The 18,735-nt window shown below is 46.5% G+C and overlaps 1 protein-coding gene across 6 annotated transcripts in view; it reads left to right on the top strand.

Annotated features, from left to right (window-relative positions):
- LOC146210003 (transmembrane protein 43-like) overlaps nt 1–18,735 on the top strand; it is a 124,839-nt gene that overhangs the window by 62,644 nt on the left and 43,460 nt on the right. For all 6 annotated transcript variants that reach the window (XM_084606108.1, XM_084606118.1, XM_084606127.1 and 3 more), the window contains 3 exons: nt 4,106–4,176; nt 5,077–5,195; nt 18,106–18,165. In XM_084606108.1, the coding sequence (XP_084462234.1) occupies nt 4,106–4,176; nt 5,077–5,195; nt 18,106–18,165 (250 nt within the window). The remainder of the gene's footprint in view (nt 1–4,105; nt 4,177–5,076; nt 5,196–18,105; nt 18,166–18,735) is intronic.

Raw genomic sequence — 18,735 nt, 5'->3', positions numbered from 1 at the left:
CATCGACCTCCGATACAAGCTCATCAAGCTCTTGACGGAGAAAGCCATACCAACTACGAGAACTTTGACGCATCAAATGTCCTCGATGGAGAATTGACTATACCGCCCCGCTCAAGCGTCATTGTCCATGTGGGTACAAAAGGAGTCGAAATCACGGAAGTTGTTGTCGAAGGAAACACTCAGTTGTTACTGGATAGAGGACTTGGCATCGCAAGAGGCATCGTCCATTTCCTTCATGGACAAGCTGATGTGCTCGTCACAAACTTCACCGATGAGTACCAGCACCTGAACAAGGGCATGATGATTGCTTTCCTTGACGAGCTAGCGGACACCCGAGAAGTCTTCGCCCTCCCCAGCCAACTTGAAGACGATGCACCCAACTGAGCCAAGCAGCCCAATTTCGACATTAACCCAGTGCTCCCCCGAGACAGACAAGACCGGATTCGCACTCTTCTTGAAAACTACAGCGAGTGCTTTTCTTCAGCGTCAAAGGTGCGGCAAACTTCGTTGGCAAAGCGTCGCATCATCACAGACGAAAACGCTCGACCGCTACGTCAAAGCTCCTAACGTGTATCGCTGCGAGAATGCCAGGCCATACGCGATCAAGTTGAAGAAATGCTGCGTGATGACGTGATCCAGCCATCGAACAGCCCCTGGACGGCACCAGTCGTTTTGGTGAAGAAAGATGGCACACTTTGCTTCTGCGTTGATTATCGCCGCTTGAATGGCATAACTAGGAAGGATGTCTACCCGCTTCCCCGCATCGACGACACTCTGGACCGGCTCTGTAACGCTAAGTATTTCTCATCGATGGACCTGAAGAGCGGCTACTGGCAAATTGAGGTCGACGAAAGAGACCACGAGAAGACCACGTTTATCACGCCAGACGGCCTCATCGAGTTCAAGGTAATGCCATTCGGCCTCTGCTCTGTATCAGTGATGTTCCAGCGTGTAATGGATACCGTGTTGGCTGACTTGAAGTGACAAATTTGTCTAGTGTACTTAGACAACGTTGTCGTCTTCTCTTTGAACTTTGAAGACCATCTGAGAAGGCTTCGAACAGTTCTTGACGCAATCAAGTCCTCGAGTTTAACGCTGAAAGCAGAGAAGTGTCACTTCGCCTACGGAGAGATGCTGTTTTGGGGTCATATCGTCAGCGAGGAGGGAGTTTGCCCCGACCCACAGAAAACAGGTGCGATCGCAGTTTCCCAGCCTGGTGACAAGAAAGCTGTGCGCCGATTCCACGGACTGTGCGCATATACCACCGATTTGTCAAGAACTTTTCGCGCCTTACCGAGCCTTTGACGTAGCTTACAAAGCAGACGTTCCATTTCAATGGAAAGCACTGCAAACAGAACCTTTCGAAGAACTTAAACTCTGGCTACAGTCTCCTCCTGTGCTAGTCCACTTTGATGAGAACGCCGAAACCAAGATACATACCGACGCGAGCAGTCTGGGGCTAGGCACCATTCTTATTCAGAAGAATGCCGGACAAGAGAAAGTAATCGCCTATGCTAGCAGGCCCCTCTCAAAAGCCGAAGCCAATTACTCGATGACCGAGAAGGAGTGCGTCGCGATCATCTGGGCCTCTTCAAAGTTCCACCCATACTTATATGGCCGACCATTCAAGGTGGTAAGCGATCACCACGTGCTCTGCTGGCTGGAAAATTTGGAGACCCCTCCGGCCGCCTTGCCCAATGGAGCCTGCGTCTTCAGGAATTCGACATCACAATCGTCTACAAGCTAGGCCGCAAGCACTCTGATGTAGACTGCTTGTCACGAGCTTTGATGCGCCAGCGAAAGAAGACGATGAAGACGCCTTTTGGGGACCGGTAAGCGGTAAGCGCCATTAGTTTCGCAAAACAACAGCGATCGGACCCTGAGCTGAAAGCGCTAGTCGATTACTTAGAAGGAAAGACCGCATCCCCTCCTGCTGTGTTCAGGCGTCACTTATCATCGTTTGGGTTAAACCATGGCCTCCTCGTGAAGAAGAACTTCACACCTACCAGGACCACGCTGCTTCTTGTTATGCCTAAAAGCCTGCGGCAAGAAATTCTGGAGGCGTTGCACAATGAGCCCACAGCAGGCCATCTTGGGTTTGCGCGTACGTTGCGTCAAATCCAGGAGAAGTACTACTGGCTTCGACTGCCTGCCGAAGTTGCCCACTACGTGAAGACGTGCCGTGAGTGCCAATGACGCAAGACGCCGCCGATCAGACTGAACCCAATTCCGCCCACAAACCTGCCTTTTCAACAAATTGAGATGGATCTCCTTGTCCCCTTTCCAACTTCATCTAGGGGTAACAAGTGGATCATCGTGGCCACTGACTACCTTACCCGTTATGCCGAAGCAAAAGCCCTAACCAATAGTACCGCAGCAGAAGTCGCCGAATTTTTTGTCGAACAAATTTTCTTACGACACGGCACCCCAGAAGTGCTCATCACGGACAGGGGAACGGCGTTTACGGCAGAGTTGATGCAAGCCATCCTAGAATACAGTCATACAAGCCATCGATGAACAACTGCGTACCATTACCAAACCAATGGACTTACGGAGCGTCTGAACAAAACGATTGCGGACATGATTGCCATGTATGCTGATGCTGAACACAAGACCTAGGACGCCATCTTGCCATACATGATCTTCGCATATAACACGGCAGTCCAGGAGACGACCAAAGCGACCCTGTTCAAGCTTGTGTATGGCAGGGAGCCCATGACTGTGCTCGACGCAATACTGCTGCAGGTAACCAACGAGGACAACTTTGACGTCGCCGCCTACCTGCAGCGTGCAGAGGAAGCACGACGATTCGCATGGCTGCGTATTAGAGACCAACAGTGCACCGACACGCGACGATACAACTTACGACGACGCCACGCAGAGTACGATCCAGGAGACTAAGTTTGAGTTTAGACTCCAGTTCGCCGCCGTGGACTAAGTGAAAAGTTACTGTGTCGATACTTTGGGCCATACAAAATCATACGCCGCATTGGACAACTCGACTATGAAGTCATTCCCGACGATACGACAGCATCACAGCGGTGACGCGCGCACCCAGATATCGTTCATGTTGTTCGTCTGAAGCCTTATTATGCGCGTTAAAGAATTCGTGGTGTTTAAATTTGGTAATGTTTATGTTTAAGTTGTTTTGTTTATTTTGGAACATCGAGGCGATGTTTTTTTTAAGGGGGGAGTAATGCCGCGAAACCTTCAAAACTATATTTGTTTCTTTTAGCAGCCGCCGGCATGCAGCCTTATCACTCTGATTCTGGCACGCGCATCATTTTTGTATTCTTTGTTTGGTAATGCTCGAAGTCGCGAGACGCACCTTTTGTCGCGCAAGATGCACCGAGATTTGTCTCGAAGATTCCGGCCACTCGCGTGTCTTTCTACAATGTTCCAGCTTGTACTAGTGACAGTTTGCGATGTTATCTAGATGATTCTGAGCCGTCTTTAATTTGAGCGTTGATGTGTGCGACAAGCATTCTTAGTTCGATGAGCACGTTTGTTGCTATCGCCGAGTTGCTTAGTTCTTTTGCGGGAGCCCAATAAAGAGTTATTTTCAGCATCATCACACCTGTGTCTTCTTTTGGTGTGTACGGCCTTGTCACCACAACATGACAATACTAACGGTTGCATGACGGCCTGGTAACAAAGTCAGAATCTAATTGCATGCATAGGGCGTTGATGTCAGCTCTGCAACTTGCCCAGTTTTCATTTCTCACTAATTACGCACAATTTGAGGTTGACTAATATTATTGCAACGGATTGGTAACAGTGCTATTCAGCTAGCGAGCAGGAACATGGTGTCCAATTCTGGTCCAATGCTGGCTGTGATGACTGCATTTCATTGGAATCAAAACACACACAAAAAGGCCTGTTTTGTAAGACTTTAGTGCACCGTAAGGAGCCTGGAGTAGCCCATATCAGTGGCCTAGGGTGTAATTTTTCAGATGTTGAAAACAGAAGTGCATTTCAGGAGCTATCACCTTGACCCCTATGTGCATTGAGGCAACCTATCAATGTGAGACAGCTCTGCAGATTGCTGGCCACCAAACGGATGGTGCTCATGCTTTGTGTCTCTTCTTCACCTCGTGTGCCCCAGGGAGTTTCCTGTCAAAAGCAAGGACTTCGTGCTCTCCGAAGTGTACCTGGGCCAGCTGCAGCTATCAGATGGTGCGTACCACTTTTGTGCAGCGCATTTTCTGCCCCTCAACAGATGCCTTTCTGAGCACTTTTCCATTAGCTGATTTTAGCCCTTGATCAGTGTGCAGCTGCTTGCTCTTTTTGTGCATGGCCGGACATCTTTGCAGTTCACATCAGTAGGCTCCTGTGCTGCACACATTAAGCATGCCTTTTGAACTTGAAAGTTCTCTTGGCACAGCTTCTAACTCTATATTGTCACCTTGCAAGGCAACATACTTTCTCCTGAGCATGAGAGCTGTGGCAGTCCCAGTGGCCTTCTTGTGATGTGTGTGTTAAGAGTGCTTTTTGTATCAGGTAAGCTGATGGTGATATGGCAAAAGGAATGATTCTGTACTAGAGTCTATGCCTCAGTTCTTTTGTAATGGGCCACTCCTTGCTGTCGGCAGCTCTTATTGGCTTTGTCTTTTAAATGCACCAGCACTACATGCCCCATTCACTGGTACCAGGCACTTTGTTTGCCTGGAGTTGTTCCCAATTTGGGCAGCATTTTTTGAATCCTGAATGATACACGCTATTCCTAGGCTGCCATACACTCATGGGTTGGTTAAAGTGGGTCTTTGCCCTAACCAAGCTAAATCTGTCATCTTTTTTATTCACAATAGTTGCATACACCTTGGCACAGTTTCAGTAAAGCTTGGTGCTAGGCTGGTTGGCAAGTCATACTTAGAAATTAAAATAGCACGGCACTTGCATTGCCTCTTTTGTGTTGTATTTTCTTTGTCATTTCTCTTTTGCTGCTACCAGGACAAGCCAGTTCTTTTGAAGACATATATGAAGCCAGGCAGTTTCTCCCATCTTTTTCTCCTCGTGGCTGGGAGAAATGTGATACCACTTTCTTTCTCGAGTGTGGCTCTCTTGCGCTGACTGCAGGCCTGATTTCAATGATCGGCAACTTCCGACCCTTGGGTGGTGTCTCCAGTGAGGAGAAGGCAAAGGGGAACGACTTTGTCTACATGACTGGGTCTGGAGGAACACCACAAAAGCCTCAGGTGAGGGACAACACGTGAGCTCCCAGTCTTGTTTGGAAGCAGTGGGCAGATTCAACCACATTGTGGGTTCACAAAAAATGCAAAGTTTGTGCACTGTCATGAGAAAACCACAGCACTAGATGTGATGATATTTTATGTTAGGCTGAGTACTCATTGCTGAGAAAAATGTCTATAAAAAGATGGTTTTGAGAAGTATTTTGTATCTTAAATAAATCTCAATTTATTTTAATTTTCTGAAGTTTGCATAGTTGTTGAGCTGTTGAACAGCATGGAAATGGCATGGCTCTGGATATTGTCACGTAGGGATGACAAGGTCGACGACACAAATGAAGGGTCGATGTTTGCACTGAAGAAACTCTTTATTAGGCTAACTTGCGCCCGCAAAAGAACTAAGCAACTCGGCGGCGGCGATAGCAACAAACGTGCTCGTCGGTCGTCGGACAAAGAATGCTCGTCACACTCGTCAACGCTCAATTTAAAGGCTGCACAGAACAATCTAGATAACGTCGCAAACAGCTACCAGCACGGGCTGGAACATTGTGGAAAGACACCCGAGTGACCGGAACCTTCGAGACAGATCTCAGTGCATCTTGCGCTACAACAAAACTGATAAAGGTGTGACTCGCGCCATCGAGCATTAACAGACAAAGATTACGGAACTGGTAAGCGGTCCAGAATCAGAGTGATAAGCCTGTATGCCGGCGGCTGTTAAAAAACAACAAATACTGTTTTGAAGGTTTCGCGGCATTACTCTCCCCTTAAAGAAAAACATCGCCTCGATGTTCCAAAACAAAGAAACTTAAACATAAACACTGCAAAGTTTTAACACCACAGATTCTTTACCGCGCGTAATATGGCTTCAGTCGTACAGCATGTACAATTTCTGGGCGTGCGCGTCGCCGTTGTGATGCTGACGTTCCGTCAGGAATGACTTCATAGTCCAGTGGTCCGACGCGGCGAAGGAATTTGTATGGCCCAAAGTATCGACGCAACAACTTTTCACTTAATCCGCGACGGCGAATTGGTGTCCAAACCCACACTTGGTCTCCTGGATTGTACTCTGCGTGGCGTCGTCGTAAATTGTATCGTCGACTGTCGGTGCGCTGTTGGTCTTTAATACGCAGCCGTGCGAGTCTTCGGGCTTCCTCTGCACGCTGCAGGTAAGCGGCGACGTCAAGGTTGTCTTCGCTGGTTACGTGCGGCAGCATTGCGTCGAGCGTCGTCGTGGGCTTCCTGCCGTACACAAGCTTAAACGGGGTCGCTCTGGTCATCTCCTGGACCACCGTGTTATACGCGAAGATCATGTACGGCAAGATGGCGTCCCAGGTCTTGTGTTCAGCGTCGACGTACATAGCGATCATGTCCGCGATCGTTTTGTTCAGGCGCTCCGTAAGGCCATTGGTCTGGGGATGGTACGCAGTTGTTCGTCGATGGCTTGTGTGAAGGATGGCTTGCATCAAATCTGCCGTAAATGCCGTTCCCCTGTCCGTGATGAGCACCTCTGGGGCGCCGTGTCGCAAGAGAATTTGTTCGACAAAAAATTTGGCGACTTCTGCCGCGGTACCATTTGGTAGTGCTCTTGCTTCGGCGTAACGTGTAAGGTAGTCAGTGGCCACAATGAACCACTTGTTACCCATAGACGAAGATGGAAAGGGGCCGAGGAGATCCATGCCAATTTGTTGAAAGGGCAGGATTGGGGGCGGAATTGGGTTTAGTAGTCCTGCTGGTCTGATCGGCGGCGTTTTGCGTCGTTGGCCCTCACGACACGTCTTCACGTAGTGGGCAACTTCGGCAGGCAGTCGCGGCCAGTAATACTTCTCCTAGATTCGACGCAACGTGCGCGCAAATCCGAGGTGGCCTGCTGTGGGTTCATCGTGCAACGCCTGCAGAATTTCTTGCCGAAGGGTATTAGGCACTATAAGAAGCTGCGCGGTCTTGTTGGGTGCGAAGTTCTTCACGAGGAGGCCATTGCTTAACGTGAAGGATGATAAATGTCGCCTGAACACACCAGGAGGGGAAGCGGTCTTTCCTTCCAAGTAATCGGCTAGCGCTTTCAGCTCAGGGTCTGATCGCTGTTGTTCTGCGAAACTGCTGGCGCTTACTTGTCCCAAAAAGGCGTCGTCGTCGTCATCGTCCTTCAGGGGAGCATCGACGGGAGCATGGGATAAGCAGTCTGCGTCGGAATGCTTCCGGCCCGACTTATAGATTACAGTCATGTCAAATTCTTGAAGTCGTAGGCTCCATGTGGCAAGGCGGCCGGAAGGATCTTTCAAATTAGCCAGCCAGCAGAGTGCGTGATGGTCGCTTACCACCTTGAATGGTCGGCCGTATAGGTATGGACGAAACTTAGAAGTGGCCCAGATGATTGCAAGGCACTCCTTCTCGGTCGTCGAGTAATTGACTTCGGCTTTTGTGAGGGACCTGCTAGCGTAGGCGATTACTTTCTCCTGTCCGGCACTCTTCTGGACGAGAACGGCTCCTAGGCCCACACTGCTCGCGTCGGTGTGAATTTCGGTCTCGGCGTTTTCATCAAAGTGGCCAAGTACAGAAGGGCATTGCAGGCGGCGCTTGAGTTCGTCGAAGGCTTCTCCTTGCGGCGCTTTCCATTTAAAAGGTACGTCAGCCTTTGTAAGCTGCGTCAACGGTTCGGCGATCCGCGAAAAGTTTCTGACAAATCGTCGATAATAAGCGCACAGCCCAAGGAATCGGCGCACAGCTTTCTTGTCGGCAGGCGGTGGGAATTGTGCGATTGCAGCTGTTTTTTCCGGGTCTGGGCGAATACTGTCCTTGCTAATGATGTGACCTAGGAACCGGAGTTCTTCGTAGGTGAAGTGACACTTCTCTGCTTTTAGCGTTAGTCCCGATGACTTGATGGCTTCCAGCACTGTCTGTAGTCGTTTTAGGTGGTCTTCAAAGTTTGACGAGAAGACAACAACGTCGTCCAAATATACCATACAAATTTGCCACTTCAAGCCTGCCAGGACTGTGTCCATTACTCGTTGAAACGTGGCTGGTGCGGAGCAGAGGCCAAATGGCATCACCTTGAACTCATAAAGGCCGTCCGGTGTGATGAATGCGGTCTTCTCGCGATCTCTTTCGTCGACCTCAATTTGCCAATATCTGCTCTTCAGGTCCATCGATGAGAAGTACCTTGCATTGCAGGGCCGGTCGAGAGTGTCATCGATGCGGGGAAGCGGGTAGACATCCTTCTTCGTTATGCTATTCAAGCGGCGGTAATCAACGCAGCAGCGAAGTGTGCTGTCTTTCTTCTTGACCAAAACGACTGGTGCCGCCCAGGGGCTGTGACGGAGGATGTGTCCTGCCTCACCACAATGGAAGCAGAGCGGTCGGTTGTTTGCTGTCCTCCAGGCGTCGCACTTTCTGGGGCTTGGGGGTCGTTGATAGGCTTGGCGGGCGGGGACCAAGGGGCGGCTTTCGGAAGCAGGATGGTAGCGACGATGGCTTGAGAGGTCGCTTCGGCTTGGGAGGGCGCGTCGGGGTGCAGGACGACATAATGCAACTGCATAGTCCATCGCTGCTGATTCATGCTCTGGAGCCGTCGGAGTCATCGCTTTAGGAACGCCCAGCGCCTGCTGAACTTCTTCACGGACGACGTCCGCGAGCTTCGCCACCTGGGGTTGTTGCGATGATGCTAGCATTCGGCGGAGCTCCTCTTGCATGATCTCCTGGATGAGGTCCCGAAGGTTCTATCTGCTTGCAGATGCGTTGGGGTAGTGGGTTGAGCAGTCCGGCTGAAGTGGTCGTTTATAGTGGCGCATCCGGGTGGCCAACGTCTTCTCGATAGTAGATGCCTCCGTTTCAAATTCCGCCACCGTTTTTGGCGGATTTCGGACAAGACTTGCAAAAAGCGATTCTTTGACGCCTCGCATTAAAAATTTGACTCTCTCACCTTCGTTCATGTTAGTGTCGGCGCAGCGAAAGAGGCGCTTCATCTCCTCAACGTATGCCAGGACAGGCTCGTCAGTAAGTTGAAGTCGACTGAAGGAGGGCCTGGGCTCTTTCCTTTCGGACGATGCTTGAAAAGGCAGTCAAAAACGCTTCCTTGAAAGTCTCCCAATCCTTCATAGCTGCCTCATGAGTTTCGAACCAAACTCGGGCATGTCCTTGAAGAACAAAGTAGACCTACCTGAGTTTCGCAGCGTCGTTCCAGCCGTTGAATTCTGCCACATGGTCGAAAAGGTCCATCCAGTCTCCAGCACCTTCATCCGGTCGTCCGTGGAAGCAAGGGGCCTCACGGGGTTGGACGAAAACAACCAGTGCTGTAGTAGGCTGGGCCATTGTCAGCGTCGTTTCTTCCGAGATCGAATGGGGTCAGGCAGCAGACCGTGTTCGGGTTGTAGGCTTTGAAGTCGGCGGCTGGCTCGGTGACCTGTAGGCTGGTCTTCCAGGGCGACAGCAACTCGGCTTGGGTCTTCGCTTGAAGGATCAAAGGCAGCACCTCCACCAGATGTCACGTAGGGGTGACAAGGTCGACAACACAAATGAAGGGTCGATGATTGCACTGAAGAAACTCTTTATTGGGCTAACTTGCGCCCGCAAAAGAACTAAGCAACTCGGCGGCGGCGATAGCAACAAACGTGCTCGTCGGTCGTCGGACAAAGAATGCTCATCACACTCGTCAACGCTCAATTTAAAGGCTGCACAGAACAATCTAGATAATGTCGCAAACAGCTACCAGCACGGGCTGGAACATTGTGGAAAGACACCCGAGTGGCCGGAACCTTCGAGACAGATCTCGGTGCATCTTGCGCTACAACAAAACTGATAAAGATGTGACTCGCGACATCGAGCATTAACAAAGATTACGGAACTGATACGCGGTCCAGAATCAGACTGATAAGCCTGTATGCCGGCGGCTGTTAAAAAACAAATACTGTTTTGAAGGTTTCGCGGCAATATTAAGAACAGCAGTAGCATGGAAGAGCAGACAAAAGTACAGTGCATTGCCTTTTTAAACAAATGTTTATTCACAAGAGTGAGATTAAATAGACATGGCATAAACAAATGGGCAGTCTCCTTTTGCAGGCTGGTGCAGGGCTGGTTGTGGCATATTTCATTCTTGTTGCACTGCACATATATCTCTCAGCACAACTGCAACTTTGAGCAGATGTGAAAGTATGGCCTGCCTGACTCAGGGGTGGAAATGCTGCTCCAATTGCTCCATTCTGCTCCAAACTGTCTTCCCTGCTCCATCTTGCTCCAAAATGAAATATTTCTCCAAAACTGCTCCAAACTGGCTGCTTTGATGTTCTGCCATCAAATTTAGCAGAACATGGGAACAATGTCACAGCACCAGTGGCAATGATATAATGCAACTTGCACTGGGCTTAATACAAATAAAATTTTTGTAAGGGAAGGAAGCATGGAGCATAATAAATATTTGTTCACAAGTAAATTTAGTATGCGCCATAATAGATAATAAAAATGTGCCCCAGCATTGCTGAAGCAAAGAATGATGAACTATTGGAAAGGCTACCCTTCAATGCCATCTCTCTGTAGCCCAAAGCTGATTCAAAATGCTGAGCCTGCTTCCACCCCTATAGACCTCCACCATATTTACAAACAGACAAGATGATCGAGGTCATGCTGCAGTCTAAGATCCCACGGCTGGCAAAAAGCACAGGAGCTGCACTGGCACCAAGCTTGTCAAGGCGTGTTATTGTGATCTAAAGGCGCCTTTTTGGCAGACCAAATAACCAATGCTCAGGAGTTCATCAGCCCAGGCATAAGATCAAAAGGGATCATACAATATCCCATATCTGGGGTCTTTGAGGTGTATTCAAAATAAATAGATATGCATAAGATAGGGAGCGGAAATGTCGTGCCCATTAATCTGAACTCCAAATTAGTATCGCTGCTAGAGCGCATTGAAGTGGTAGACTCAACAGTTGAATCGATATATCAAGTCAAAATAGGTAAACGCATTAGGTCAGACTAGCTGCTCAGTTATGAAGTGCGCCAGCAAATGTTTCGTTTGTTGCTGCAGTATTTCCCGCTCAATTTAATCCAAACGCCAGACTATTTAATCATAGCACCATAGAATTTAATCTGGGCGCCACAGAAAATAATCCAAGCGCCAATACATTTAATCTCGCCGCCACTGATTTTAATCTGGTCGCAGTCCAACAGTTACTGGACAGCCAAGACCATTAAATCTATTTCACCAACCCTGTAATCATGGGTATCACATGATTGGATTTTCTGAGCGTATCAAGGTGAATAATGTTGTAAAGCAATTTTGGTGAGTCATGTGACTATAACGTGATTTGGTGTGACATGCACAATAATGCGCCCCTTTTTCAACCGTGTCATCACAGGTGTCAAATAAAAGGGCTTTTCGAGCTTAATAAGGCAAATATTGCACAAAACGATTTTGCTGAGTCACATGACAGTGTAAGGTGATTTCTCTTGACGTGCGATAATTTGCTTTTTCTTTAACCCTATAATCATGGGTATCAAATTATCGGGCTTTCTGAGCGTAATAAGATCAATATTGTTGTAAAGCGATTTTGCTGAGTTATGACAGATGTAACGTGGTTTGGTGTGACATGCGTGATAATGCGCCCCATTTTCAACCGTATCATCACGGGTGTCAAATAAAAGGGCTTTTCGAGCTTAATAAGGCGAATATTGCAGTAAAACGGGTTTGCTGAGCCACATGACAGTGTAACATGATTTGTCTTGACATGCGCGATAATTTGCTTTTTCTTTAACCCTATAATCATGGGTATCAAATGATTGGGCTTTCTGAGCATATAAGGTCCCCTGAAATGGGTCACCAAGAAGGATAAACAACGCCATAACACTGATAGATATTGAAGCACCCATCATTCTCCCGCAAAAATTTTCAATCTAGCTTCTGCAACATCAGAGATATCGGCGATTAAAAATGACCCTTCCAATTTTCCCTCTCAACTCGTACGCCAAAGGGAGCCATAAAAAATAAAGAATACAAGCCAGTTCAAAGCTCCGCCCAGAAATACGTCACTTCGACAACATTCCGGTTGCTGCGCGCTCGCTTGCTTGCTGGCGTACTCACGTCAACCCGTCCTCGCTCGCTCACGCCTGAGGAGTTCGCCAGTTCGCGCAGCGACGGTTAGTGTAACCGCGAACCTGTGGTTAGCCCATGTAACGCGGCGGACCAAACCAAGGTTACACCACTAACCACGGTTATCGCAAACCGAGCTTGGCGACCTCGGTTTGCGTCGTTAACCGAGGTTATGGTGGCGTCTGTTGACGGAGGCTACTCACCGGCGCCCGAATGCGCGAAACATATGAGCGGGTCTGCTTCACAAAGTTATTCATTTGCCCACTGTATCACGTTTAAAGATTGATGTATAGAATATGGTGCCGCCCAACGTCTTCGATTACGGCCGACAGCGCAGCGACTGCGTACTGAATCCTTGTCTTGCCTGCAGTATTGTTTGAACGGCTTGTTGCTGAGCAGAACGTCAAAAAATGCACGGCCTTAGCTATGAAAGTACATGAGTTCGCAACGCTTGCAGCACGGGATGCTGCAAGCGTTGCAGCACACAATTACTGCGAGGTTGGGGCGCGCGAGCGCGGCGAACGACGGCGCCATGCGTGACCGTCCCTAGTCGTCGCTAGGCCTGAATTGTTTCGCTTCGAAGCCGCGGCGGTCGGCGCTTTGGACCTGATCAACGCTGTCGTAAATCGCCTACTTATGAGACTACCTTATGTGAGTCCTGCCATAGTAAAATAATTATAGAATTAACTCTGGCGACGCATTAATCGCAGAACTAGTACGAGCGGCTCGGATGAGCCGAAATGCACCAGCGGCAGCTGGCTTGAGCAGAAACTTGCTTGTATCACGGCTATCGCTCTTACCAGCAATTTGTTGCAGGTCAGCGATCCTCACGAGGGCTTCATACTTGATATTCGGCTCAGTATTCTAGACGCCAACAAATTTTAGCACGCTTTATTTTGGACATCGGTGCTAACGATCCGCTGTGTCGTTCGCGAACGGTATGCGGGAGGAGGGGCCACAGCGGCGGTGTTTACGGCGGTCGAGGAGGTGCTGCCATCGTGCGATGCTTGACCATGCTGTTGACGCCTCGTCGGACGACACTCCGGTACTCCTGAAACCACGTTATATAAATAAGATATTTGTAAATTCAGCTTCGTTCCGCCGATCACTGCGTCGCTTCGGTTGTTGTACTTGATGGGCAATGGCCGCCTAACCGATAAGGGCGGCGAGCTGTGTAACAACAGCCCGCACATAGTTCGAGCAGCGCACGAGCAGATGACTTTCGCAGCTACTGGAAGTGTGTCCGTGACATCATGGCTGCAGCGGCCGCAGCGAATGGCAGCTTCTAGCAAGCCTTGCCAGTCAACTCACCCGTGACGTCACGGTTTAAGGAAATAGTTCCATGCAACACCGTCAAGTGACGACCTCTCTGCCCGCGAATTTCAAAAAACGCTGTTTTAAAAATTAATAATAAATCGCTGCCTTTGTTCCAAGGAGTTATACTTTGGGTTAATGCTCAAAAGGATTTGTTCTACACACTGAACACATTTATCAGTGGCTTCTTGGTGGCCGTTTCAGGGGACCTTTAAGAAGAATAATGTTTTAAAGCGATTTTGGCGAGTTATGTGACAGTGTAACGTGATTTGGTGTGACATGCACGATAATGCGGCCCTTTTTCAATCGTATCATCATGGGTGTCAAATGAACGGGCTTTTTAAGCTTAATAAGGCGAATATTGCAGTAAAACAATTTTGCTGAGTTACGTGACAGTGTAACATGATTTCTTTAGAGATGCGCAATAATTTGCTTTTTCTTTAACCCTATAATCATCGGCATCAAATGATCGGGCTTTCTGAGCGTAATAAGATGAATATTGTTGTAAAACGATTTTGGTGAGTCATGAGAGATGTAAGTGATTTGGTGTGACATGCGCGATAATGCGCCCTTTTTTCGACCGTATCATCACGGGTATCAAATAAAAGGGCTTTTCGAGCTTAATAAGGCGAATATTGCAGTAAAACAATTTTGCTGAGTCACATGACAGTGTAACATGTTTTCTCTTGACATGCGCAATAATTTGCTTTTTCTTTAACCCTATAATCATGGGTTATCAAATGATTGGGCTTTCTGAGCGTAATAAGATGAATATAGTTGTAAATCAAATGTGGTCAGTCAAGAGAAATGTAACTTGATTTGGTGTGACATGCGCGATAATGCGCCCCTTTTTCATTGTATCACCATGGGTGTCAAATGAAAGGACTTTTTGAGCTTAGTAAGCCGAATATTGCAGTAACATGATTTTGCTGAGTCACATGACAGTGTAACAAGATTTCTCTTGACATGCGCAATTGCTTTTTCTTTAACCCTATAATCATGGGTATGAAATGATCGGGCTTTCTGAGCGTAATAAGATGAATAAGGTTGTAAAGCGATCTTGATGAGTCTTGTGACAGTGTAACGTGATACATGCTATTTTTAGCTTTTTGCACCCTATAATCATGTGTTTCAAATGATACAGGTTTTTGAGAGTAATGAGGCGAATGTTTCACTAAAAAAGCTTTGCTAAGTTACGTGGTCATGTAGCATGATACGGTGTGACATTCGCGATAATTTCCCTCATTTTGAACCGTACAATTACAGGTATCAAATGAGACGTGCTTTGAGCGCAGAAAGATGAGTACTCGAATGAATAAATATTGCTGAATCATGTGACATTTGGACTTGACACGGTTGACATTCCAATAAATAAGCCCCTTTTTTAACCCTCTCAGCACCAGTATCAAATGAATAGTCTTTTATAGCACGTCAAGGCAAATATTGCAGTAATACCCTTTTTCTGAGTGATGTGGCAGAGTAACGCGGTTTGTTTTTAGATACGCGGTAATACTTTATTCTTTATCTTTATTCATACAATACCCACAGCGCCACTAGAACATTACAGCGGGGGGCACAAAACATCATAAAACAAATCCACAGTTTTGCGGCAAACTACATCCTCTGGCACTGCGTTCAAATCATTTATGGTACACAGAAAAAATCAATACTTAAACAAATCAGTACGGCATTGGTATGCTCGAAGCTTCAATTTATGGTCATTTCGAGAAGAAACATAATGTGGTTGCTGTAAATAATTTGATACAGTGATTCCGGTTTGATTGTGAAAAATGCTGAAGAACAATTTAAGTCACAAATTTTTTCGTCGTTCATTTAAAGGGTACCAGCACAGTTCACGTTTCATATTGGTAGTGCTGAGAAATCGATCATACTTCCCCATAACAAACCGAGCAGCAACAGATTTTATACGGTGAATGGCGTCAACATGCACACGATGGAACGGGTCCCACACAGGACAGGCATACTCTAATATCGGTCGCACATAAGTCTGATACGCAGTCTGCTTTACTTCGACAGACACATTCTTTAAATTTCATTGCAAAAAGCTTAGAGCCCTTCCCGCCTTACTGGCAGTATTATGTATATGCGAAGCCCACGTCCCATCTTCAGAAAACGTAACACCCAGATATTTGTAACTCGCTTCATTTTTTATTATTTGATTATCCAAGAAATATGTATTAAAAAGTTTGTTGGGTTTCTTTGTGAAACTAACATGAACACACTTCTTGCTGTTCAAGAACAGAGAATTTTCCCGACACCATTGTTCTATTCGGAAAATATCATCCTGGAGCTGTGTGGAACCCATTTCATTTGTCACAACAGAATACAAAACACAGTCATCCGCATACAGTCGCATGTTAGAGATTATTCCATTTGAGATATCATTTATAAAAACAAGAAAAAGCAGCGGACCCAGAACAGATCCCTGCGGGACACCAGATGTAACAGAGACCAAACTTGAACTGGTGCCATTTAACACTACCTTCCGTTTCCGTGAAGTTAAATAATTTGCGATCCATGCAGTAATAGTGTCATCAATGTTAAGATTTTCTAGTTTTTGTATTAGGACCGAGTGGGAGACCGTATCGAAGGCCTTCTGAAAATCTAAAAACAAACAGTCCAGCTGCCCCTTCTCATCAGTCACTGACGCTATATCGTGGTAAAATTCTATCAATTGAGTAGTGCATGAAAAACCTTTTCTAAATCCATGCTGGCGAGGGTTTAGAAACTTAATGGAAGAGAGGTGCTGCATTAATGCCGAATATAATATGTGTTCAAGGATTTTGCAAAATATCGGTGTGAGGGAAATTGGTCGATAGTTAGACACATCAGATTTTGTCCCACTTTTAAACACTGGTACTACATTAGCTACTTTCCATTCATCAAGAAGCTCGGCCTGCGCAAAAGATTTGTCATAAATTACATAAAGATACTGAGACACTGCTACACAACAATTTTTAGAACTCTTGGCGATATCCCGTCTAGACCTATAGCCTTGGACTCGTCTATATTATTTAGAAGCTGAAGTATTCCATTGTGTGAGAAGACAAAAGGAGGCATGGGTGGGTAATCATTTCTACGTGGTTGAGTCTGAACTGCTTTCGGAGAGCGGAAAACGGATTTGAAGAAATTATTAAATATCGTAACTTTTTCACTGTCTTCTGTTACGATCAAGCCATCATGAACTATGTGCAGAGGACTGTGCTTATCATTACTGCAGCGCTTTATAAATTTATAAAAAGCTTTTCTATTGTTGCACCGAAAGTCAGAAACCAACCGCTCAAAGTATTTCTTCCGCGTTTCATTCATCTTTGACTTAAAAAGTGTCGTTAGGTTCTTTAGTTTATGAAAAACATGCTCTGATTTGGTTCTGCGGTATTGTGAGTAAGTCCTCTGTCATTTACGAATGAGCTTCATAAGATGTCCATTAATCCAAGGCTTCAGCCTTTTTTCAAGTTTACCACTTTCAATGCTCGGAATATATGTATCAGTAAGGCTGTTAATTCTGACTTTAAACAAGCTCTGAATATCGTCAACGTTTGCATCTTCAGTCATGCATTCAAGACAAAAAATGGTCCTGTAGTTTCTCTGATATTGTTGTATAGTCTACTCTGTCGTAAAAGTAAACCTTCCTGGACTCACGTATTTTTGTTTTTTGATAGCTATGGTCAGTTGTGCGGTAATTACAAAATGGTCACTAATGCCAGGAGTAATACATACATCAGATAGTACATCAGGAGTGTTGCAAAACAACAGGTCAAGAATATTGCCATCGCGAGTAGGTTCAAATACGTATTGCACGTAACCAAGCGTATCGCATAAATTTTTTAGCTCATAGTATGCACCTGTACCAGAATTCTGGTAACAGATTCCATTACACCACGTTACATCGGGCAAATTGAAATCACCTCCAAGAAGCACTCAGTCTGCAGAAAAACCACATGCGATTTCCCGCAGTTCATGCATAACGCCTGGTTCCGTAGCAGGGGGGCAGTAAAATGCACCAACAACAAAGCTTGAACTGTCATTCTGAGTAACCAGACACCAGACTGATTCAAGTGTGCATTCGCTAACTTTTCACCACATTTTCAATGTTATCATGATGTTTTCCAGAATCATCCACTGAGTGCAGCAAAACTATTATTGCAGTAAAGCTATTTTGCTGAGCCATGTGACAATGTTGGGTAATTTGGTGTGACATGCGCGATAATACACTGTTTGCATCCCTATTGCGCTTTGTGTCAAATAAATCAGCGTAAAAGAGTATTACTGCAGTAAAATAATTTTGCTAAAATATTGTACAAAGCTACGTCACTACCTGTTATGTTTTGACACGATTACAGTTAACGTGTAAAGGCCTGTCTGTGTAGTAAAAGCTCAGTTGAAGTTCCACATTCCACTCTGCATGTTTTCTTCATATTCAGCTTCCTTTGCACAGCACAATATGCATTCAAGTACGCAGTTGTATGTTTGTGACTGCTGCTCTTTTGCCTCCATCTCTCTCAGGTGGGTGACGTGCGAATCTCATTTCTCATGGCTGGCATCCTTGGCCCCCATGGTGAGAAGGTGGGTAGTGCAGAACTTTACTCTTGCTTTATATCTCTAACTTGGCACAGCAATAAAGTATCATCGTCATGACCCTGACTGCAGGGCGAAGGCCTCTCCCATAATCCTCCAATTAACCCGGTCCTGTTCTAGGACAGCTGCATCCACTTTATCCCTGCAAACTTCTTAACCTCACCTGCCCTCTCGACTTTCTACCGCCCCTGCTACACTCCCCTTCCCTTGTAATTCAATTCATTACCCTTAGCGGCCATCGGTTATCATCTCTTCGCACTCAATGGCCTGTCCAATTCTTCTTAAGCAACACTGATAGTTGGGCAAGTTGGTTCATTTTCATGATGAAAAAATACACCATATGGGGAAGGCAAAGACAGACAGGAACAATGCAGACAAGCTCTTGTATACATCATTTCTGTCCATCTTCGTTGTTCCTTTCAGATATGTTTTTTTTTTATCATTTCTTCTTGATTTTAACTAGTAAGTGAGTAACTCATTTTTGTTCCCTGACCTACTCTGCACACTTCCTGTTTCATAACATTACACCTACCATTTTCTGTTCCATAGCTCTCTGTA

This window comes from Amblyomma maculatum, chromosome 1 (assembly GCF_055883805.1).
Source record: "Amblyomma maculatum isolate TAMU_Amacu chromosome 1, ASM5588380v1, whole genome shotgun sequence".
Taxonomy (NCBI): domain Eukaryota; kingdom Metazoa; phylum Arthropoda; class Arachnida; order Ixodida; family Ixodidae; genus Amblyomma; species Amblyomma maculatum.
This window is presented reverse-complemented; position numbering and strand designations above follow the sequence as displayed.